This window comes from Ursus arctos, unplaced genomic scaffold, assembly GCF_023065955.2.
Source record: "Ursus arctos isolate Adak ecotype North America unplaced genomic scaffold, UrsArc2.0 scaffold_5, whole genome shotgun sequence".
NCBI lineage: Eukaryota > Metazoa > Chordata > Mammalia > Carnivora > Ursidae > Ursus > Ursus arctos.
In genome coordinates this window covers 59834153-59856917 of record NW_026623067.1, presented here as the reverse complement: position 1 = coordinate 59856917, position 22765 = coordinate 59834153, and the positions used below count along the sequence as shown (strand labels likewise).

Below are 22765 nucleotides of genomic sequence, written 5' to 3'. Positions count from 1 at the left end.
TCCAAATACTTCCAAGCCACCCAAAAGGCCATAGTAATAAAATGTATAAAGCAAGCCATTATCCAATAAAGGGAAAGATGCAATTCCTTCTTTCTGGAAGGCCCATCCCTTCAGGCCCAGCTTGAGGGCAGCCACCTACATCAGCCACCACCTTTTCTTCCCAGAGAAAGACAGTAAGATAGTAATAGACACCACTCTTTGGTTACATATGATTTATTCATTTATAGGTCATCAAATAATAGTAACATTAAGTGCCAGGCCATATACTTCACACTAGAATTCAGAGATCAGTGAAAGACAGCCAGGATCTCTAGCAGCCTGCAATCTAGTGGGACAAGACTGCGGCAAAGCCATAGCACAGAATGTTTCATTGTCTCATAGAGAAATAGGAGCACAAAGAAGTGACTGATCAGTTTTCCCAGAGGGCAGGGACCCTCTCTTGAAAGTGGCCCCTGGGCTGAGTTGAAAGATGAATAGTTGTGTATGGTGGGAGAGAGAGCAAAGTTGTGTTTGGTGGGAGAGACAGTGCATGTCCAGGAAGCACATTCTGCACAGAGGGAGCAACCATGCACCATACCAGAAGGGAGAAATAGCTTGGTCTATTCAGTAAACTATAAGCTATGCAGTGTGTGAGCTGACTGGCCTTGAATGCCAAGCCTGTGTTTGGCATGTATCATGGATAATGGTATGTGGGTGCTGGCTTGTATTGGCTTGCAAACGCAGATTGTTAAATTTTCAGGACTTTTGTGAACTGGCTTTTTATTATGATTTCAGTCACATATGAACAGGAGTATATAAAATATGTATATGTACAGTTTAAAGAATATTTTTAAGGTAAACCTTTATGCAGTCAACCGCCTAAGAAATAGAACACTGTCAGCATCCCTGCAGCTCTATGTACCATTCCCCAATCACATTTCCCTATCTCCCCACAGAGGAAATCATCGTAACTTTTGAGACAATAACATACTTGCTTTTCTTAATAATCTTATTTATACGGATAAATCCTTAAAATAACAGCTTTAACTGTTTTGAACTTTATGTAAATGTATTCATGCTGATGGCATACTATGACTTGTCATCTATGACTTACTTTACTCCAGATTGTTCATGATACTCATCTACTTTCTTTTTTTAAAAGATTTTATTTATTTGAGACAGAGAGAGAGTGAGAGCGCATGAGTGGGGCAAGGGGCAGAGGGAGCAGGACGAGCAGACTCCCCGCTGAGCAGGGAGCCTGATATGAGGCTCCATCCCAGGACCTTGAGATCACGACCTGAGCTGAAGTCAGGTGCTTAACTGACTGAGCCCCCGAGTAGATATTCCTCTACTTTCTGATTAGCTATTTCCTTCATTTTTACCACTGTGTAGAATTCTATTGCTTGAATATACATGAATATACAATGGTAGAATTAAATTTACATTTATTTCCCATGTTTTGCTATTATAATGCTGCTAAGAGCATTCTTGTACATACTTCCTAAGGAACATGTTCAGTAGTTTTCCCAAGACATTGTATCAGGGCTCTGGAAGGAAAAAAAATTATATTTTGAGATGAGTTTTAAAAAAGGACCATTTACAAAGATGTGGGGAAACACAAAAGATACTGTAGCACCCCAAAACTAATAAGAGCAAGGCTCTGTTGCCACCCCTCAGCTGAAGGGGTGAGGGAAGGAAAGGATTATCAGAACCTGAAGAGAAGGGGCACCTGGCTGGCTCAGTTGGAGGAGTGTACAACTCTTGATCTCCGGGTCGTGAGTTGGAGCCCAACATTGGGTGCAGAGATTACTTAAATAAAGCTTAAAAAAAAAAAACCAAAAAACTAGAGAGAGAGGAGAGAACACAGTATAAAAAACTTGTGACTTTTGATCAAGGACCCTAACCAGCTCTAGATGATCATATAATAAGGTACATGTGGGAATAAATACCCAACTTCATCTTTTCTCCCTGAAATCTGTAGTGGTCCCCCCATTGCCATGGCCCCTTACTGGACATAAAGCAGGGTCAAGGGTCAAGAGTAAATCTGGAGAGCAAATGGAAGATAACCAGCAAAGGTGTTTATTTAGGAGTACAATTGCTGGGCTGTTAAATGTACACATCTTCAATTTTACTGAAGAAAGGCAAACTGTTTTCCAAAGTGATTGTCTTCAAAGCAGAGTTCAAATTGCTCCACATCACCACCAAAATTTAATAACATTGGATCTTTTCATTTTTGTGAAGCTGTTAGGGGTGTAATGATAGCGCTTTGCGGTTTTTTCATTTCCCTATTACTAAAATGGCTGAGAATGTTTTCATGTTTCCTGGCCATTTGGATTTCTTTTTATGTAAAGTGACATTTAAAGTCATTTGTCCAAATTTCTACTAGCTATCTGTCTTTTTCTTACTAATAACTAGGAATCATTTATATCCTTTGGATTATATATTCTGGATACTAGTTTGGGGCCAGTTACATGTGTCACAAATACATTCTTCCAGGTGGCGCCCCATATTTTGACCCTCTAAGTAGATAAGATCATAGATGCTTGTTCTTTGTAGTTTTGCTCTATTTCCTAAGAATACCCCAAAGCAAAATAATAAAAAGTAGATGAGTTGGAAACATTAGATAAAACAGAAAAGAATGTGGAGAGAATTCAGGGCAAAGAGAACGAAAGAGGAATCAGAGGTGGGAAAAGAGTACAAAAGTAAGGAAACCATTTTTATTGGCTCAAATATTAATTAAATATTTGCAATTTTATTTTAAATTATTATTAAATTATTATTAAATATTACTAAATGATAACAGTCAATTAAATGAATCATCTAAATGAAAATAATTTCATAATTACTCTAAAGTTGAAAACACAATAAAAATAAACCCGAGGCCAGCTAGGAACAACTAAATATGATGCTATTAACTTTTCAATATATTAAAGCAGTGCTTCACTGAACTTATTTTGTACAGAATTTAGATACGTAAACCACACAATCAAAACCCACAGCTCTACAACTCTGAATTTGCAATAGCATATGATAATATCAGGCCTGAGACTGCCATGATACTAAACCTAAATACTAAACCTAATTTTAAACAATCTAGTAATTTCAAGTCAAGTTACCACTTTGGCCAAAGGCTGTGTGAGATCCTAAGTTAACCTATTCCTAAAATATTATGTCTTCATAAACTTAGATAATGAGCTATAAAATATGAAAGGAAAAGAGAAAACAAAAATATAAGAGACAAAAAATTCAGTTCCTTAAAGGAGTAACAAAAAATGGTTTCCATCTTCATGTTTCCATTAAATAACTTTTTTGGGAAAAAATTGTATTAATAGCACAAAAGTACTTGGAGTAACTAAGCTAATAAGTATTCAGTTTTCTTCTTTCATGAATATTAAAAAATGTGATAGAAATATAGCTAAGATAAATGAGATATTTTAATACACATTAATCTTTTGTATTGCACACTTTGAGTGTACAATTTATTCTTTTTTATAGATCTGTGTAAAGTATAAACATAACCCTCAAGAAATGATATCCCACTATTCTAAAGCCCTACAAAGAAATTTAACTACCTTGAATCTTAGACTAAATATTTTTAAAGTGAACCATGTGCTTATTCAGAAGATAAAGGAATTCTAAGTAAAAAAAAATCAAATGGATAATCCTATTTTAAACAATTCTTTTAACACAGAAAATAATACTGAGATCCTATTTTCCTGAAGGTAACAAAACCTTCATCCTTGTTCTGCCAAGCTAATATTCTTCATAGAACTCATGATAAATATTAATTATGAATACTCATGAGGTATCTGAAGACACTAGGAGACAAAAAAATGAATATACAAAGTTGTAGAAGGTACTAAAACAAATATAGCAGTCCAGTACCAACAAAGTGGTTACGTGCTGAAAAATTTTTCTTTTTTTAAAGATTTTTTTGCTTATTTTAGAGAGAGAGAGAGAGAGCGCACAAGCATGAGGAGGGGCAGAGGGAGAGGGAGAGATTCTCAAGCAGACTTCCCACTGAGTATAGAGCCCCATGTGGGGCTCGATCTCAGGACCCTGAGATCATAACCTGAGCTGAAATCATGAGTCAGATGCTTAACCTTAACCGACTAAGCCACCCAGGTGCCTCAGTGCTGAAAAATTCTTATGCTAAACTAGGCTTGTGTAAACCTCTGAGAGCCCTTATAAATATGTTTCTATATTCACTATAAAACATGATAAAGAAACAAATCACTTTCTGATTCCATTCCTAATTTCTCATTTTAAAATTATCTCTAATAGGACTGATTTCTGACTGATGTATAATAGAAGTGAAATTCTCGTGGTTATCTCGAAGGTGTTTACAAAAGTTATTTAGTGCATGTTCCAAATCCATAGAAAAGAAATGTCATTTGGGAAGGAATTATTGCACTTGCCTTTCACTACATGAATCTGTAAACTTAATGAAGAAGAAGTTTTCATTGATTATAAAATAAAAAGTTTCTATTAAGAATAAAATGTTCAATGGTAAAATGTTCAATGTTCATTTAAAAAATACATCAAGAGTATGTCTGGGATTGTTCGGTTTTGTTTTCTTTGATGCTGAGTACTTTGTCATCAATCCCGGCCTGGAACAGAAAAGAAAACACAGTTAAAATGCAGGAAGATATTTTTTAAAATGTTTTTCAAATCACTGATTTTTAAAATTTTACTTGATTTATAAGAGCAAATTTTAACATCTCCTAAAAATTAGACCTCAAAATATAACAATTATATAGCCATCTCTGTTAAAACTCAAATTAACCATACCTTTTTGGTTTTGTTGCAGTCTTCTGCACTCTGCCTGAGTTATCTTTAGAGGAAGAAAAGCCAAGAAGTTTCATAATGAACAACATGAAATAATTAAAAAGCTGTATAAAAATCTAAAAAGTTAAAGTTGATTGATTGGAGATAATAAAAACTTCCTTAGTACTATAGTTCATATTTAGACCCACCAAAAACTAACTTTATTGCATAATTTCTTTATAATTTACTTATTTTATTAGTATTACACTTAATTTTACTTTTGAAGTTGGGCTAGAGTCAGACTACCAAAAAACAATTTAAACAGGCTTTCTGGCTGTGCAATTACAGTTAATCTACCACTGTGCCTTAGCAAAAGTTCTCTGAAGGAATTTCTTTCTTTCTTTTTTTTAAATTGAAGTATAGTTGACACACAATGTTCTATTAGTTTCAGGAGCAGAACATAGTGATTGAACAAGTTTATACATTATGCTATGCTCACCACAAGTGTAGCTGCCATCTGTTACCACACAGTGCTATGACAATACCATTGACTATATTCCCTGAGCTGTACCTTTTATCCCTGTGACTTTTTCATTCCACGGGAATTTTGCCTTTGATTAGATTACTTAGCTCCCCAAATCTTTGAGTTCGTTCTGTGCTAAATCAAGCCCAGAACAGTTTTCCCAAAATTTAAAATCTATTGGCTTCAGTTAATTCTAACCTATGCTAAGGTAACCAACATTTCCCTAAATGGTGGCATACACAACCTACCCCTTTAATAGTATGTGCTTTAGATTTAACAACAATCTTAATTTTAATAAAACATTCCTAGAAGATCGGGTTCTTTAAAATGACTGCAAACTCACCAGTACTTTTGGTGCTTTCTCTGGGTTGGTTAGCTAGATTAACTTTATCCTTTCTCAGTTCCTGGATAATGCCTTTATTTAAGCATACATCCACATGCACATTGAACAGGGTAAGATCTGAAGTCTTTTGTTCTAGGTTACAAACAGGACAAACTAGAGCTTGGTCTGTTATCACTTCATGTAAATAAGGCTGGGAGGATTCTAGTCGACTTAATGACCCAGTATCTTCCAATGAAACAGTAGAGGAAGAATTGTGACAACGTTCCTCAATATTAAATGAGTTGCTTGGAAGACTAGGGCATTCCTCTTTGCGGTGCTTTTCACTTAGACCACCTACACTTTCTGCTTCAGGTGGATTATCTTCAGTCTCTACTAGCTCTGCACAATCTACTGAACTGATTTCTGAATTCTTCTGATGGGTTTCATAATCCTGCTTCTCATGGAGTGAGAAAGAAGGATGTACATTTTCTTTCTTGTTAATTTCTGTAGAGGAAGGATGTGAACATGGGAACACACTGGAGTTTTCACTGATCAAAGATCCATCAAGACATGCATCTACATGTTTATTAAAGGCTTCCAGACTGATGCTTCTTTGCTCCCTAAAGCAAATTGGACAGGTAAATATCTGAGAGTGATTTGAATTCTCCGATGTTTCTAAATTCTCATTCATCTTCTTCTTTAAAACTTGAAATGAATGTGATGTCCGTAAACTTTGTTTATCCACAGCTTCACATTTAAATGTGTCTTCGTGGCTCCATTTCCTTTCTGATCGCTTTTTATCAAAGAAACTCTTCTTATGAGATATTTCTAGAGGTTTTAGAAACTGATCTTTGTCAGTTTTCTCTAGTATATACCCAGCAGCTGACAGAGTTTGGTTTCCAGCCTGTAAGAACCCAATAATGCTCCTTTGTTGGTGTTTTTTGTCTTCTTCATTGGGAAAACTGGATAACCGTATACCTAAATTAAACCAACCACAATTAATTTCTTAACAAAGTCAATTCACTCATAATGCATAACAATATTTTGCATAATATTGTCATGACATATATACAAAAGGATGTTTAGAGAAAAATAATAAGCAATACTGCATATTTTCTGAATTAAAATATACTTTTTCAAAATGAGTACTTCGCATGAAATTTACCTTCCTTTATAAAACAGGGTTTCACTAAATAGTATCTGTTGGAGTTGGCATGATTATGTAAGTCTTTCAACTAGTATCTGACACAATATACCATTAAATACCAACTAACTGGAGTCAACTTTATAGACTCTAGCTCATTTTCCCAGTAGCCTTTGTTTTTCAGAGCAGCTTTAGGTTCACAGCAAAAGTGAGCAGAAAGTACAGAGTTCCTATATATCCTCTGCCCACACCATGCACAGTCTCCTCCAATCAACATCCTGCACCAGAGTGGTATGTTTGTCACAACTGATGAACCTACGTTGACACAACATTAACACTCAAAGTCCATAGTTTATATTAGGGTTTATTCTTGGTGTTGTACATCCTATGGCTTTTGACATGTTTAATGATATGTATCCACCATTATAGCATCATTCAGATTAGCTCTACCGTTCTAAAAATCCTCTGTGCTAAGTCTATTCATCCCTTCCCCACCCTCTACCCTTGACATCCACTGATCTTTTCACTGTCTCCACAGTTTTGTCTTTTCCAGAATATCATACAGTTCAAATCACACAGTATTTAACCTTTTCAAATTGGCTTCTTTCACTTAATAAAATACATTTAAGGTTCCTCCATGTCCTTTCATGGCTTGACAGCTCATTTCTTTTACACACTGAATGATATTCCATTGTCTGTCCCAGTTTCCATTCACCTACTACTGTAGGACATTTTGGTTGTTCCCAAATTTTGGCAATTATGAATGAAGCTGTTATAAACATCCACTCTTTAGCTCTTTCAATCAACATACTTTATTCAATCGATTTCAAGTGTGTGCTATCTTTCATATATGAAAGTATGGCTAATGATCCACTCTTAGCAGTAAAGCTGGCATCTGGAGTGCTTATCTATGTGCATTCTCTCACTCAATTCACTTTTCACAAAGAAACTTGCTTTGTTAAAATGCACATACCATGCAGTGGCTCCAGATATGGTTTTATATTGTAACAATCCCTTATCTGTGACTCTGAAATCTAAAAAGCTCTGAAAATTGTAAGCAACAAACAGTAATTGATGACTGAATTGATGTGAGGCTATTTAGAATCTTTCCAACCTAGTGTGAATATTTTCTTGTTTTGCTACAAAAATATTAATGTGTTTATCATGAGGTGCTGCCTCAGATACCAAAAGAGTACTATATAATATACTCAATATGCACTATATTTGTTTCCTAAAATCTGAAAGGTTTTAAATTTTGAAACATACCTAGCCCCAAGGATTTCAGTAAGTAGGAAGGAAAAAAACAGCTGTAATTGGTTCTTAAGGGAATTAAATTAATGAACATGGTTTCACATACATCAGGTTCTAAGAATTAAGAAAAATGGCAGCATAGGTACAAATTCCTAAACAGGTTTAAGAAATAAAATGAAGGAGAGTGTATTTCCCAAGTTGATTTCTTTGGGAAAATCTAGCAGATTTAAGGAAAAACAAGAAAAGGCATACCCATAAGTCTTAATCTCAAGGGATGTGGAAATTCGGCATCAATTTCTGTTCTTAGCAATTCTTTAGCAATAGCAAATATTTCTTCTGCAGTAGAAACAACAGATGAAACCGTAGATGCACGAGTTTTTACTTCAAAGTTTACATTCTTCAGTTTAATGGTAACAGTTCTACCCTATAACCAACAGAATGCATTGTTATATATGGTTTTCTAACTTCTAGAAAAAAGTTATTTTGTAGATTAGAAAAAAATAAAAAATATCTCTTAGATACACATAATATAAAAGTATAATCAATTATTTATGAAACGTGTTAATGAAATCTGCCAAAAGGAACAACTGAAATATATAAGTAATCTAAAAATTCCATTTTAGCCAATAACTATTACTCTCCTACCCAAATGAATTTTTATAAAAGAACTTTTTACATAAAAGGCAACATTAACTGATCACTTTTCTTTTTACTAAATCTCTTTTAGAATTCAGTACCTAAAAAGAGAGGAAAAAAGCTTCTTAAAGGGGTCTCCACTGAAAAGGTCTTGTAGACAGCTCACACTTATTATGTGTCTACTATATGCCAGATACTATGTTAACCCATCTACATGTAAGAACTCCCTTTACAGTTATTGTTTAATGGGTGCAGAATTTCAGTTTGGGATAATGAAAAAGTTCTGGAGATTAAGAGTGGTGATGGTTGCACCATGTGAATGAACTTAATGCCACAGAAATGTAACTTAAAAATGGTTAAAATGGTAAATTATATGTTACGTATATTTTACTACCTCCTGGAAGTTCTGAGAGTGGGCTGACTTACTGACTCACTTCCAAAGAATAGAGTATGGAAAGGGAAAAATAGTAACTACACAGTGGAGAAGCCTAGCAAACACTAACTTAATCAGGTGACAAAGGTTAGTATCACTTTTGATATCTTGTGGCTATCATATACCTTGAAAGGATGTAATGAGGACATTTCACCTCTGGTATTCTTTCTAAAAATCCATAACCCTGGTCTAATCATAAGAAAAACATCAGCCAAACCTAGATGGAAAGACACCCTGCAGGATACCTGGCCAACGCTCCTTAAGACCTCAAGGTCATGAAAAACAAGGAAATACTGAGAAACTGTTACAGATTAGAGGAGATAAGGAGACAAGACAACTAAATGCAATGTGGTTCCCTAGACTGAATCCTGGAACAGAAAAAGGACATTAATGGAAAAACAGGTAAAATCCAAATAATGTCTGGAGTTTAGTTAATAGCAATGTGCTAATGTCAGTTTCTTAGCTTTGACAAATGTACTACGACAATATGGCTAAAATAATATATTAATGAGGGAAACTGGGTATATCAGAACTCTCTATATTATCTATACTACTTTTCTGTATATCTGAAATGATTTTAAAATTACAGGTTATTAAAAAAATTTTAAATCAACTCTCTTTATACTCAAGTTATGATAGAGAAGGATTATAAGAAATATATAGGGGAGGACAGTGGAAAAAAGAGAGATATACAGATATCCCATTCTTTGTAATAACCTTTGTTGTTTTCTGTTCTTTATTTTTTTGTAATAACCTTTGAATACTTTTGTATTATACTTTGTAATAACTTCACCTCTGGTTTCAGAATTTGGAAAAATACTAAATATGGATTGTTGTGAGCAAAGATCATAAAATAGAGATTTAAAACCTCTGGGTTTTGTTCTCAATGTGTTAAACAACCTGGAACTAGGGCCTTGAAACAAAATGCCTATTCTAGAAAGTCTACCCAAGAAAAACAGCAAAGGATGGTTGGAAAGATACTTATAATAGGTAAATATAGATCTATGGAAATCCTTACCTTTGCCTTATTCTCTAATGTCAATATAACTCTGATTTTGAACTTATTCAAATGTACTCCTGAAATACGATAAATTCTGGAATTATACTGGAGCCAGCCCACCCCCGTAAGTTGCTTCTTCATCTAATCATCTTATCATAGGCCTCAATTACAGGTCAGAATCGAATTTGTCTCTACTGTGGATAGGAATAATCCTTTCTAAGGTTTCTCAGTTTGTACTCAAATGCAAAACCTAACTATTCCTTTAAAGTAGCATTTTATTATTAAAAAAATTTTTTAACTAAGACCACTACATCAAAATAAAGTACCTTTAGTCCTTCTTTCTGCAGATCTTGAGCAAGTTCACTGCAAAGTTCCTGGCACAAGCTATATTGTTCTTCTGGTTTACTTACCTCACTGAATGTCCTAGAAAGACAAAAATGATTTTGGTGCACAGAATAAACTATAGTTCAGGATAATTTAGGAGTGATATAGTATGTTTAAAGCCTAGCATCAAGTTATATTTTCTGCAGTACAAAATAAAGTTTTCAGATGAACTGAGATATAATTAAGTAAAAACATCTAAAATCTACCTAAATAATGGAAGATCATTTGTAGTTAAACTGATTACCAAAGGTGCATTTGCTTTATCTACAATATTTTTTAAAAAGTTGATTAAAGTCTGATATATCACATCAATAAGAGAAAGTATAAAAACCATATGATCATTTCGATAGATGCAGAAAAGGCATTTCACAAAGTATAACAACCATTCATGATAAAACCCCCCAACATAATAAAGGCCTTATATGAAAAACCCACAGCTAACATCATACTCAACTGGGAAAAACTGAGAGCCTTTCCTTTAAGGTCAGGAACAAGACAAGGACATCCACTCTCACCACTCTTATTCAACATAGTACTAGAAGTGCCAGCCACAGCAATTAGACAACATAAAGAAATTAAAGGCATCCAAAGTGGTAAGAAGTAAAACTTTCATGATTTAACATGATATTACATATAGAAAACCCAAAATTCCACCAAAAAACTACTAGAACTGATAAATGAATTCGTAAGGTCACAGGATACAAAATCAATGTACAGAAATCCATTGCATTTCTATACACTAATTATTAAACAACAGAAAGAGAAATTAAGAAAACAATTGCATTTGCAATTGCACCAAAAACAATAAAATACCTAGGAATAAACTTAACCAAACAAGTGAAAGACCTGTACTCTGAAAACTACACAACATTGATAAAAGAAATTAAGATGACACAAATGGAAAGACATTCCATGCTCATGGCTGGAAGAACAAATATTGTTAAAATGTCTACACTACCCAAGCAATCTACAGATTAAATCCAATCTCTATCAAAATACCAACAGCACTCTTAACTATTGCGAACAAACTGGGTTGCTAGAGGGGGATGGGTGGGAGTCGGGTAACTGGGTGATGGACATTAAGAAGGAGCACTCGATGTAATGAGCACTGGGTGTTATATGCAACTGAAGAATCATTAAATACTACCCCTGAAACTAATAATACACTATATGTTAACTCGAATTTCAATAAAATCTAAAAAAAAAATACCAAGAGCATTTTTCACAGAACTAGAACAAACCAACCTAAAATTTGTATGGAACCACAAAAGGCCCCAAATAGCCAAAGCAATCTTCAAAAAGCAAAGCAAAGTAAAGCTGGAGGTATCACAATTCCAGATTTCAAAATATACTACAAAGCTATGGTAATCAAAACAGTATGGTAGCGGTAAAAAAATAAACACACAGATCAATGCAACAGAATAGAAAGCCCAGAGATAAACCCACAATTACATGGCCAATTAATCTTTAACAAAGGAGGCAAGATTATACAATGGGAAAAAGACAGTCTCTTCAACAAAGAGTGTTGGGAAAATTGAAACTGGACTATGTTGTTACATCACACACAAAAATAAACTCAAAAAGAATTAAGGACTTTATGTGAGACCTGAAACTATTAAAATCCTAGAAGAGAGCACAGCCTGTAATTTCTCTGACATCACTCATAACATCTTTCTAGATATGTCTCCCAAGGCAAGGGAAACAAAAGCAAAAATAAACTACTGCGACTGCATCAAAATAAAAAGCCTTTGCACAGCAAAGGAAACAACCAACAAAATCAAAAGATACCCTTTGGAATGGGAGAAGATATTTGCAAATGACATGTCCGATAGAGGGTTAGTGTCCAAAATATATAAAGAACGAGACAACTCAACACCAAAAAAACAAATAATCCAATTAAAAAATAGGCAAAAGACATGGACAGACATTTCTCCACAGAATACACACAACTGGCCAACAGACACATGAAAGATGCTCAACATCACTCATCAGGGAAATGCAAATCAAAACTATAATGAGATATCACCTCATACCTGTCAGAATGGCTAAAATTAAAGAATCAAGAAACAAGTGTTGACAAGGATGTGGAGGAAAAGGAACTCTCTTGCACTGTTGGTGAGAATGCAAACTGGTGCAGCCACTGTGGAAAAACAGTATGGAAGTTCCTCAAAAAATTAAAAATAGAACTACCCTATGATCCAGTAATCACACTACTGGGTATTTACCCAAAGAATTTGAAAACACTAATTTGAAGGGATATATGCACCCTTAAGTTTGTTGCAGCATTATTTGCAATAGCCGAATTATGGAAGCAGGCCAAGTGTTCCTCGATTGATGAATGGATAAAGAAGATGTGTTATATAGGGGCGCCTGGGTGGTGCAGTTGTTAAGTGTCTGCCCTTGGCTCAGAGCGTGATCACAGCGTTCTGGGATCGAGCCCCAAATCAGGTTTCTCCACTGGGAGCCTGCTTCTTTCCTCTCCTACTCCCCCTGCTTGTGTTCCCTCTCTCGCTGGCTGTCTCTCTCTCTCAGTGTCAAATAAATAAATAAACTCTTTAAAAAAAAAAAAAGATGTGTTATATAAATATATATATAATTTTATTCAGCCATAAGAAAGAATGAAATCTTGCCATTTGCAAAGACATGGAGGGATCTAGAGATATAATGCTAAGGAAAATAAGTCAGTCAGAGGAAGAAATAAGTCAGTCAGAGGAAGCCAAATACCATATGATTTCACTCATCTGTGGAATTTAAGAAACAAAACAAAGGAAAAAAAAAGACAACAAAAAAACAGACTCTTAACTACAGAGAACAAACAGATGGTTACCAGAGGGGAGGTGGGTGAGGGGAACGGGTGAATAGGTGATGGGGACTAAGAGTACACTTATCTTGAAGAGCACTGTGTAATATATAGAACTGCTGAATCACTATATCGTATACTTGAAACTAATATAACACTGTATGTTAACTACACTGCAATTTTTTTTAAAAAGTTGATTGGAGTCACCAACATATGACAATGCCCTCAGAACTTACAACACATTATGGCATATGTGTATATAGACTGCTACAGAGGGTTATCTTAAGAAAGTATATATGACAACATTATTCTAATTATTGTACATATATCTTTTGGAATAGAAATATCTTCAAGTAGATGTAAGGGCATGGTTCCTGGCACCTATGCAGAGGTGTCCAATAGACAACTGGAATTGGAGGGCTGGTATGATTAAATGCAGAAATTTGAATTCATCTGCACAAGAGTATTGAAAGAAGGCAAGAGGTCATTTTAACATAAAAGAGGAGGATGCTAAAGAGAAATCAAGGCAATGAGTAAAAAGCCCTGAGCAGATGACTATTCAGTGAAGAGTCCTTCTAACTCTAACTCCAGCTACCCAGTTCTCCTCCAACCAATGTTTCCAGCTTCCTATTCATTTAAATTTCTCCAGAATATTCTTTGTATAAGCAAACAAGCAAACATTTCCCCCACATTTTTAACATAAACAATAGAATATTAGACACATTGTTTAGCACCTTCTTTTCTCAATTCATCCTGGTGAGAGTTCCCTATGAATAAATAATTCCCTCATTTTTATACAGCAGCCTAATATTCTAATTTTTAAAGATGTAAGATCATTTAACCAATCCTCTATTTTTGGATATTTAAGTTACTTTCTATTTTTTGTTATCATAAAAAAAAATATAACAATAACCTTACATACTTGTAAAATATCATGTGATTACATGTGTGAAATGAATTCCTAGAAAAAGAGCTGTGGGACCAAAGTACATGTGTATCTGTGAGTTTAACAGACATTGCCGAAATGCTTGCCCCCTGTGGTAGTCAAAATAACGGCCCCCAAAGATGTACAAATCCTAACATCTTGGAACCCAGTACATTACATGATAAAAATGACTTTGCAGACATGATTAAATTAAGATGGAGAGATTATCCTAAATTGTCCAGGTGGGTCCAATGTAATCCCAAGGGTCCTTATAAGAAGACAGGAGGGTGAGTCAGAGAAAGACAAGATGCTGGGTTTGAAATGGAGGATGGGGCCATCAGTCAAAGAACACAAGCAGCCTCTAAAAGCTTTTGGTAAGAAAATGGATCCATCCCCAGAGACTTTAGAAGGCTTGCAACCCTGCCAACACCTTAATTTTAGGACTCCTGATTCAGAACTGAAAGAGAATAAATTTATGTTGTTTTAAGCCACTAAATCTGTGGCAATATGTTATAGGACCAAAAAACAACAACAACAACAAAAAAAAAACTAGTATACTCCCCCCAGAGTTTATAGCTATTTCACTCCCATAGTCTGGCCAATAGAGCATCTTTGCCAACCCATTGGTGAAAAAGGCTATCTTGAGAACCTTCAATCTGCATTTCTTAAATTATAAAAAAGACTGGGAATATTATCAATGTTTCAAGAGGCATTTGTACTTCCTTCTTTGTTAACTATTTAGATCTATTGGTTTGCTGACCCTTTCTCCCCCCAAACTTTTTTTTTAAGTTTTTATTTAAATTCCAGTTAGTTAACATACAGTGTAATACTACTTTCAGGTGTATAATATAGTGATCATCACTTCCATACAACACCTGATGCTCATCACAAGTGCCTTCCTTAATCCCCATCACCTATTTCACCCATCCCCTCACCCACTTCCCCTCTGGTAACCATTAGTTTGTTTTCTAGAGTGAAGAGTCTGTTTCTTGGTTCGCCCCCTCCCTCTTTTTTTCCCTATGCTTGTTTTTGTTTCTTAAATTCCACATATGAGTGAAATCATATGGTATTTGTCTTTTTCTGACTGACTTATTTCACTTAGCATAATACTATCTAGAGCCATCCACGTCACTGTAAATGTTAAGATTTCATTCTTTTTGATGGCTGAGTAATATTCCACAGTATATGTTTACCACCTCTTCTCTATCCATTTATCAGTCAATGGACATTTCGGCTGTTGCCATAATTTGGCTACTGTAGATAATGCTGCTATAAACATTGGGGTGCATGTATTCCTTTGAATTAGTATTTTTGTATTCTTTGGATAAATAACCAGTAGTGTAATTGCTGGATAGTAGGGTAGCTCTAGTTTAAACTTTTTGAGGAACTTCCACACTGTTTTGTAGAGTGGCTGCACCAGTTTGCATTCCCACCAACACTGTAAGAGGGTTCCCCTTTCTCTGCATCCTCACCAACATCTGTTGTTTCTTGTGTTGTTGATTTAGCCATTCTGACAGGTGTAAAGTGGTATCTCATTGTGGTTTTGATTTGTATTTTCCTGATGAGGAGTGATGTTGATCAACTTTTCATGTGTGTTGGCCATGTGTGTATCTTCTTTGCAAAAATACTATCTTCTGCCCATTTTTTAATTAGAGTATTAATTTTTTGAGTGTTGAGTTGTATCAGTTCTTTATATATTTTGGATACTAACCCTTTATTGGATATGTCATTTGCAAATATCTTTCCCATTCCGTTGGCCCTTTCTTAAATTAACTAATATTAATACACTAGTATACTAAGTAATGTTCTCTATAACAAAAGACAAAACGGAAGAAAAAAATTCATTAAGTAGGACACTACTATCTCACTTTTAGAATCTTTTCCCCCCCTCTTTTCCTTTGATTGCTTTTATGTAAATCACAGCCTAAAACAGCAATGTTTATCAAAGTCATTTACTGAGTATGTTGTCTTGTAAAACTCATTCAGCCTTTCTGATAAAAAGTAATATATGTGAGGGGTTCCTGGCTGGCTCAGGTGGGAAAGCATGGGCTCTTGATCTCAGGGTCATGAGTTTGAGCCCCACTCTGGGTGTAGAGGTTACTAAAAAAATAAATAAACTTGGAAAAAAAAATATGTGAAAAAGGAACACAACCTTGTACTAGAACAGTGGTTCTGAAACATCTAGTGGGATTCTGGTGTTTGGAGGAGATAATTCAGGGACTTTTCACACAATGACATATTTCTGAAAACAATAAAGTCTCAACAAGATTTCATTTGTCTTCCAAACAAGATTGTAAACCACTGAGCTATGTCCCCTCCAAGCTCTCTTTCATCAATATCTTACTATTTGATCTCTATGTGCATTCACCAACATTTGAAGAGTTTCAGGAAGAATTTCTGTGGTCTCTTCTTAACTTTCCCAAATAACTGCTCATAATTTTTCTTATAAACGAGGCTAGAAATTAAGATTTAGAATCCTAAAATGATTGGTTTTTGCGGAATAGGAAGAAACCAACATTAAAAGAAAAACACACACACACAACCAACTGTCGTTAAGTTTTTTCCCCACAGAGAGCATAGCAAGCAAAGATAATAAAGCATTGTACTGGAATATTTACTTTAGTAGCGTCAACTACTGAAAAATGTTTTTGGTTTGCAAACAGATTTTTCTATTTCAGTGATATTTTACTAAAAATTAAAAATTAGTTTAAAATAACATGAATTATGAACAATTAATAATAACAAAACATTACCTCTCAACACTCATGCTTTTCCTTTCTCCATCCCTTGAAATGAAAGAAAGAAAAAAAAAAGTTTGTTTTGCTTTTTCAAAGAAGACTCAGTTCTTTTTAGTCAACCAAAATGATTTAACATATCAATTACCATTTAAAGATCTCTTTAATTTTTTTGGTTAAAATTTATACACCATGAAGAACAGTGAGTTTTTAAAATCTCAAAATAAAACTATTAACAAAAAATACAGATAGATGCTAATATGACTATATGTATAATGGATCATCTAAATCTATCAAAGAGAACAAATGTGAAAATAGGTTATTATAAACTGCTTCTACTAAAAGTATGAATATAAAAACCATGACTTATAAAAACCAATAAGAGTTAGTAGCATAATGGCTTGCAGTTATACAATATGATTAAATATCAGTTACCTAGTTTTTGCCCTAGTATACTAACTGTGCTCTCCTACAGCTATTTATTATTCATTTATCCAGTCTATAGAGCCTCAGTTGGAATTTGGACACAGCAATAGGATGGTGATTCGGAATCTGAACCATCTAGTTGGCTGAATTCTAGCTGTTCCATTAGAAGTAGTTGAAACTAAAAAGCTGAAATGACATACAGACTATTCATTTTCCATATATTCAACGAACGTATTAGGAATAATGTACTGTTCTAGGCACTGGGTACACAGTTATGACCAAAACAGACCAAGTTCTTATCCTTAAAAAACATATGTCTTACTGGAGGGAGACAAACAAATATAGAAGTAAATGTGGAGTATGTCAGAAGGTAAGAAGTATTATAGATAAAAAAATAAAGCAGAATTGGGGAATAGAGAATGTACATAGAAGGGAAAGGAGGTTTGCTATTTTACATTATTATAAACTACCTATGAATTTCACTTCAAAGCATTACCTCCATCTTTAAATACCACAGATTAATATATGCTATGTTATATCATGAACTATACTGTTTTCAAGCACTATGGAAATAAAAAAAGAGGATAATTCCTGGTTTAAAGAAAAAAAGTTTATTTCCCATTACCTCCAAATACTAGATTATTTATAGTAGTGATTTCCTTCTCTGATCTTTTCATTATATCCACTCAAGATCAAAGTCAGCTAACTATGGGCTTAAGAACGAGGAAATGGGGGCGCCTGGGTGGCTCAGTTGGTTAAGCGGCTGCCTTCAGCTCAGGTCATTATCCCAGGGTCCTGGGATCAAGCGCTGCATCTGGCTCCCTGCTCAGCAAGGAGCCTGCTTCTCCCTCTCCCTCTCCCTCTGTCACTCCCCCTGCTTGTGTTCTTTCGAGCATGCTCTCTCTCTGTGTCAAATAATTAAAATCTTAAAAAAAAAAAAAAAAAAAAAAAAGAATGAGGAGCACGGACAAATGAGAAAAGCAGTACCTGAATCTCTGTAAGGTTTAACAGGTTTAATTATTTTATCAAACTTATTTCATATGCCTCCTCAGTAATCTTACTGCTTTCCTTAGTTTAAGTATAAGAATATAAAGGAATTATTTTGGGGGCAGGCTGACAGGATGATGAGAAAATTATAAAAATAGTGCCCCATGTTAATTCCCATTCTTTTAAAAAATTACCTTCTTTTTACCCACTCCCAACAGTGTACTCTTCTAGCTCCAGGATATTTCTTTTTAAGACTGAGATGAAAGAGTGGTGGGGAAGAATCACAGGACCTCTCCTCCAGCTATTTCCTCTTCTCCGATATCTTTGGATGGCTTGCCCCTTCAGGTCCCTGCCTCTGGATCATGGCTGCCAATCCCCACTCTTACTCTCCAAGTCATTTTCTAGTCCCTTACTCTGACTTACTTTCTTCATTTGTTTATTTGGTTACTTCCTACTTGCCACACTATTCTGTAAACTCCATGAAGGCAAGAGTTTGTCTTATTTTCTACTGTTCTTCCCAGTGCCTAGAACAGAACCTAAGGAAGTAAGCAGTCAGTATTGAATGAATCAGTCAATTATTTACAAGTCTTGAAAAAGAAAAATATAGTTGTTAGTTCATTAAGGCTTTCAAAGAATCATTAAATCTCCTTGCTGAAGGGGTAAATTCTGGAATATAAGCTACTTTTCTTTCCTCAACAATCAGACCACCATTAGTCTTATGTTCTGAACAAAAAACAAGGCAGGTACAGAAAAGAAAGTACTTATTATTCTTCTTGTCTATCTAAACCAACTGCTGTAGCCAACAGCCAAAGAGCGATTCTTTGTTACTCTTTTCCTTTCCTCCTACCTGCACTCTTTGGATTCTAATTCAAAAATTATATACCTGAATGAACTAGCCTAAAAAATTTTTAAACATATTATCCTATAGGGGCGCCTGGGTGACACAGTCAGTTGAACATCTGACTCTTGGTTTCAGGTCAGGTTGTGATCTCGGAGTCCTGGGAGCAAGCCCTGCATTAGGCTCTGTGCTCTATGGGGTCTGCTTGAAATTCTCTCTCCCTCTGCCCCTCCCACTTTCTCTCTCTGGAATAAATAAATAAATCTTTATAAACAAAGAAAAAAACATGTTATCCTACAGCCTCCATGTCAATGGTTAAAATTGTTATTTCAGCAAATGATGAAGAAAAAAACAGAATGCCTATACATATAGATACCTTTCCAGGTGTGTTGAACCTAGACCCAGGGAAATATGAAGGAAATGATGCCAAGATGTTTCAGAGAAAAGAAGAGAAAGCAATGCCCTCTGTTGGTAGAGTTCTGTACAAGTAATAATTCCAAGCGCCTTTAACATTTTCTCTGTAACTTTTCCTATTCCAGAAACCTAGAAAAGAGTCAATATTTATCATTAATACAGTTTTTACATTAAGGCAAGAACAGATATTTAATCTCATTATACCTTTTATAACTAATAAAAGGTATGAGTAATGTGACCGTCTTCACAAGTCATGCAAGAAAACTACTTTATTTCTGGGCACTTATCCTAAACTAGTGTTGCATGGAAATTTGAAATTTGAAATTTCACAAAATTTTAAAAAGCATTTAAGAGGCACATAAGTGACTTGGTCGGTTAAACACCTGCCTTCAGCTCAGGTCATGATCCCAGGGTCCTGGGATCGAGCCCCACGTCGGTCTCCCTGCTCAGCGGGGAGCCTGCTTCTCCCTCTCCTTCTGCCCCTATCCCCTGCTCGTGCTCACTCTCTCTCTCAAATAAACAAATAAAATCTTTTAAAAAAATTTAAAAAAGAGTTCTATGGTCATAGAAACTTGGAAAATGGTAGAATAAGCAAATCTAAAATAAGCTTTTTACTGTAAAACTTATGAATCTTTAATATAATACTATCTGTTTTTACCCACTAAGGCTGGTATGTTCAGTTCTTTGACCCCAGAACCTTTTTTTAATGGAATAGCTATTCATATCTTGAAAAACACAATGGAAAACACTGCTTTATAGCTATATCTTATATATTCTAAACTACTCCGTGATCATATATTCTCTGATATAGCCTTTCTTCTAGGCATTGAAAAATGGTTAAATTCACTCCTGTATGTGATATGAGAAAATCAAGCCCCAGAACATTAGAGTGTAGTGCAATTATTGTTTTAAAAAAAGCATGTATGCAGAAAAATCTATAAGCTGTAAAAAATAATAAAACACACCCTTTCTATAATCCCTGAGGGATCATTTTACCATTTTAAAGACAGTAATGTATTTTGGGGTTTTTTTTTCATTTGGTCAAAAAAATTAAATTTCTAAATCTCTCTGAAGTATCATACCTATCAGTCTGATGGCAATTTAGACTTTAGGACCTAGATAGTACATTAAGTTACAGCTGAAAGGACTCTTACAAGTATTCTTCTTATTTCTGTTCTTCCTGGCAGAGGTATACTTAAAAGTCTTTCATCTATTACTTTCTTAAAACTTTTTGGCAAACAATCTTCCTAAACCTCAATTTTAGGATTTCATAGAAAGATTTCTTCAAATCCAAACTCAATCATCCATTACACTTCTTGCTTCTTATCTACTGTTCAAACACTTTTCAGCAAAGAATGATTACTACCATCCTAAGTACTATCTCTTCAGAATATATATATACTTGTTTTTAATTGTAGTTTATATTTAAATATAAATAAAATTATATTTATAAAAACAAAATTTCTACAAATTTTATACAAAATCTCACCTTTCTAATGGGTAAGTTCTTGATGAAGTCCATCACAGCTTGTCTGTTGGGGAGAATTTGGTATTGTCCATTTGGTTTATTCTTATCACTGCATACTTTTGCTAACATTGTATTTGGGGCAATCCCTTGAAAGAAGAACACTCTGATGACTCAAAGAAGTTGACACATGTCATTTAAAAATATGAGATGACAATACAGAAATGGTGAGTGCAAAAAGTCTGAAATGATGTGGAATGGCACTTTAAAAATAACATCTGATAACTACCTATCTCCCCAGGGCTCAATATGATTTTAGGAAAAGAAATTATATTAGTTATCGTGATAGCAGAAATGAGGAATATTTAAATCTCTGTGGTATTTTGAAGTTTAAGAGTAATTCTGAGTTTATTTAAGTGGTATTATTAGTTTACAGACTATCTTTAGTTGCAATACAGCAATGACTTATAGAAAAGATCCAGAATATAATTTAGGATGGATGTTCACTCTTTGAAAAGGCCTTTTGTATAGATTAGCCACATAAAGAAAAAAAAAATCAAAGATTCTGAGTTGCATTATATTTAAAACAATGATAATAAAATATATGCTCTCTTTTTATGTTATTCACAAAGCAAATTAGTACTTTTCAGAAAGGTTTTTAAAATTTCTAGGAGACACAATGATTAAGATAACTTGAAATAGGTATATACAAATATAATCATTAAATGATTCATTTCAATTTTTATATACATCCTACTAAAATTTGTTACTTATTCTCAAACTTTGGTACAGAAAAAAAGACTAACCTAATCATAATGATAATTTAGGGTCCTCATGATGAGTATCAGTTTCTATGCTAGGACACACTGATACCCTCCCTCATGGGTTACTGACATTTGTAAAGCGCTTTTTCCCTTCGCTAGCTGGTCCGAGATTGCCACGTTGCTGGTTAGGGTTTCTTCTATCTCCTACTTTGTGGTCACCTGGGCTCTCTCTCCTGCACTGTAATCCTGAACAGGGCTGAAGCCTTCAAAGGGAAAACTAATAAAGTATTAAGCACTAAGCCAATTAAAATATATTGTATGCTTTAAAAAGGATAGCCACATGAGATTTATTATAGTTTTTTTCTTTGGGCTTATAGGCTTTTCTGCTTAATTCCAATTTACCTGCAGGTTCACAGTATTCTAAATAGGTAAAGTCATTAGACATTGAATCAAAAAGGATAAGTAAAACATTACTATATGCTTCATAACGAGAAAATACTAATATTACACTTGAATTAGCCAGTCTGAAAATTTTAACTATGGTAGCCACCAAATCACTTTTAAGTACCTGCACTGGCTGTCAGTGTTGTTTTTTGCTCAATTCTGAAACGAATTTCCTTTACCACTTCTTCAGCTGATGTGCCAAAAACAATCGAATTTTGGAGCATTTGAGGATTACTCTGTTCTTCGGAGTTCACTTGTAAAGGAATTCCTTGGGGGTGCAAACCAGGAGGACTATCATCAAAAAGTAGTGGAGACATGGATCGTTCATGCTCACTCAGCTCATGAGCTTCTTTTCCTGGTTTCTCTAAATTATAAACAGGAACAGTAATTATCTTCATTTTAAGAAGTAACATACTTCGTAAATGAGGTTTCCCTACATTCTTTCTAAAGACAAAACAAATCTAGTTTAGTTTTGTTTCTAAATGCCAAGATCAGAAATGTTATTTATATTTCTTTGTTTAACAAAGA

The 22765-nt window shown here is 34.6% G+C and overlaps 1 protein-coding gene across 7 annotated transcripts in view; it reads right to left on the bottom strand.

Moving 5' to 3' along the window:
* Positions 1–197: 197 nt before the first annotated feature.
* Positions 198–22765, bottom strand: part of POLK (DNA polymerase kappa) — a 65336-nt gene continuing 42768 nt past the window's right edge. For all 7 annotated transcript variants that reach the window (XM_057307342.1, XM_057307340.1, XM_057307339.1 and 4 more), the window contains 9 exons: positions 22362–22601; positions 21054–21178; positions 19527–19693; positions 16918–16950; positions 10382–10478; positions 8239–8410; positions 5613–6569; positions 4771–4813; positions 198–4589 (listed from right to left, as the gene is read on the bottom strand). In XM_057307342.1, coding sequence (XP_057163325.1) covers positions 4505–4589; positions 4771–4813; positions 5613–6569; positions 8239–8410; positions 10382–10478; positions 16918–16950; positions 19527–19693; positions 21054–21178; positions 22362–22601 — 1919 coding nt within the window. In that variant the 3' untranslated portion in view covers positions 198–4504. The remainder of the gene's footprint in view (positions 4590–4770; positions 4814–5612; positions 6570–8238; positions 8411–10381; positions 10479–16917; positions 16951–19526; positions 19694–21053; positions 21179–22361; positions 22602–22765) is intronic.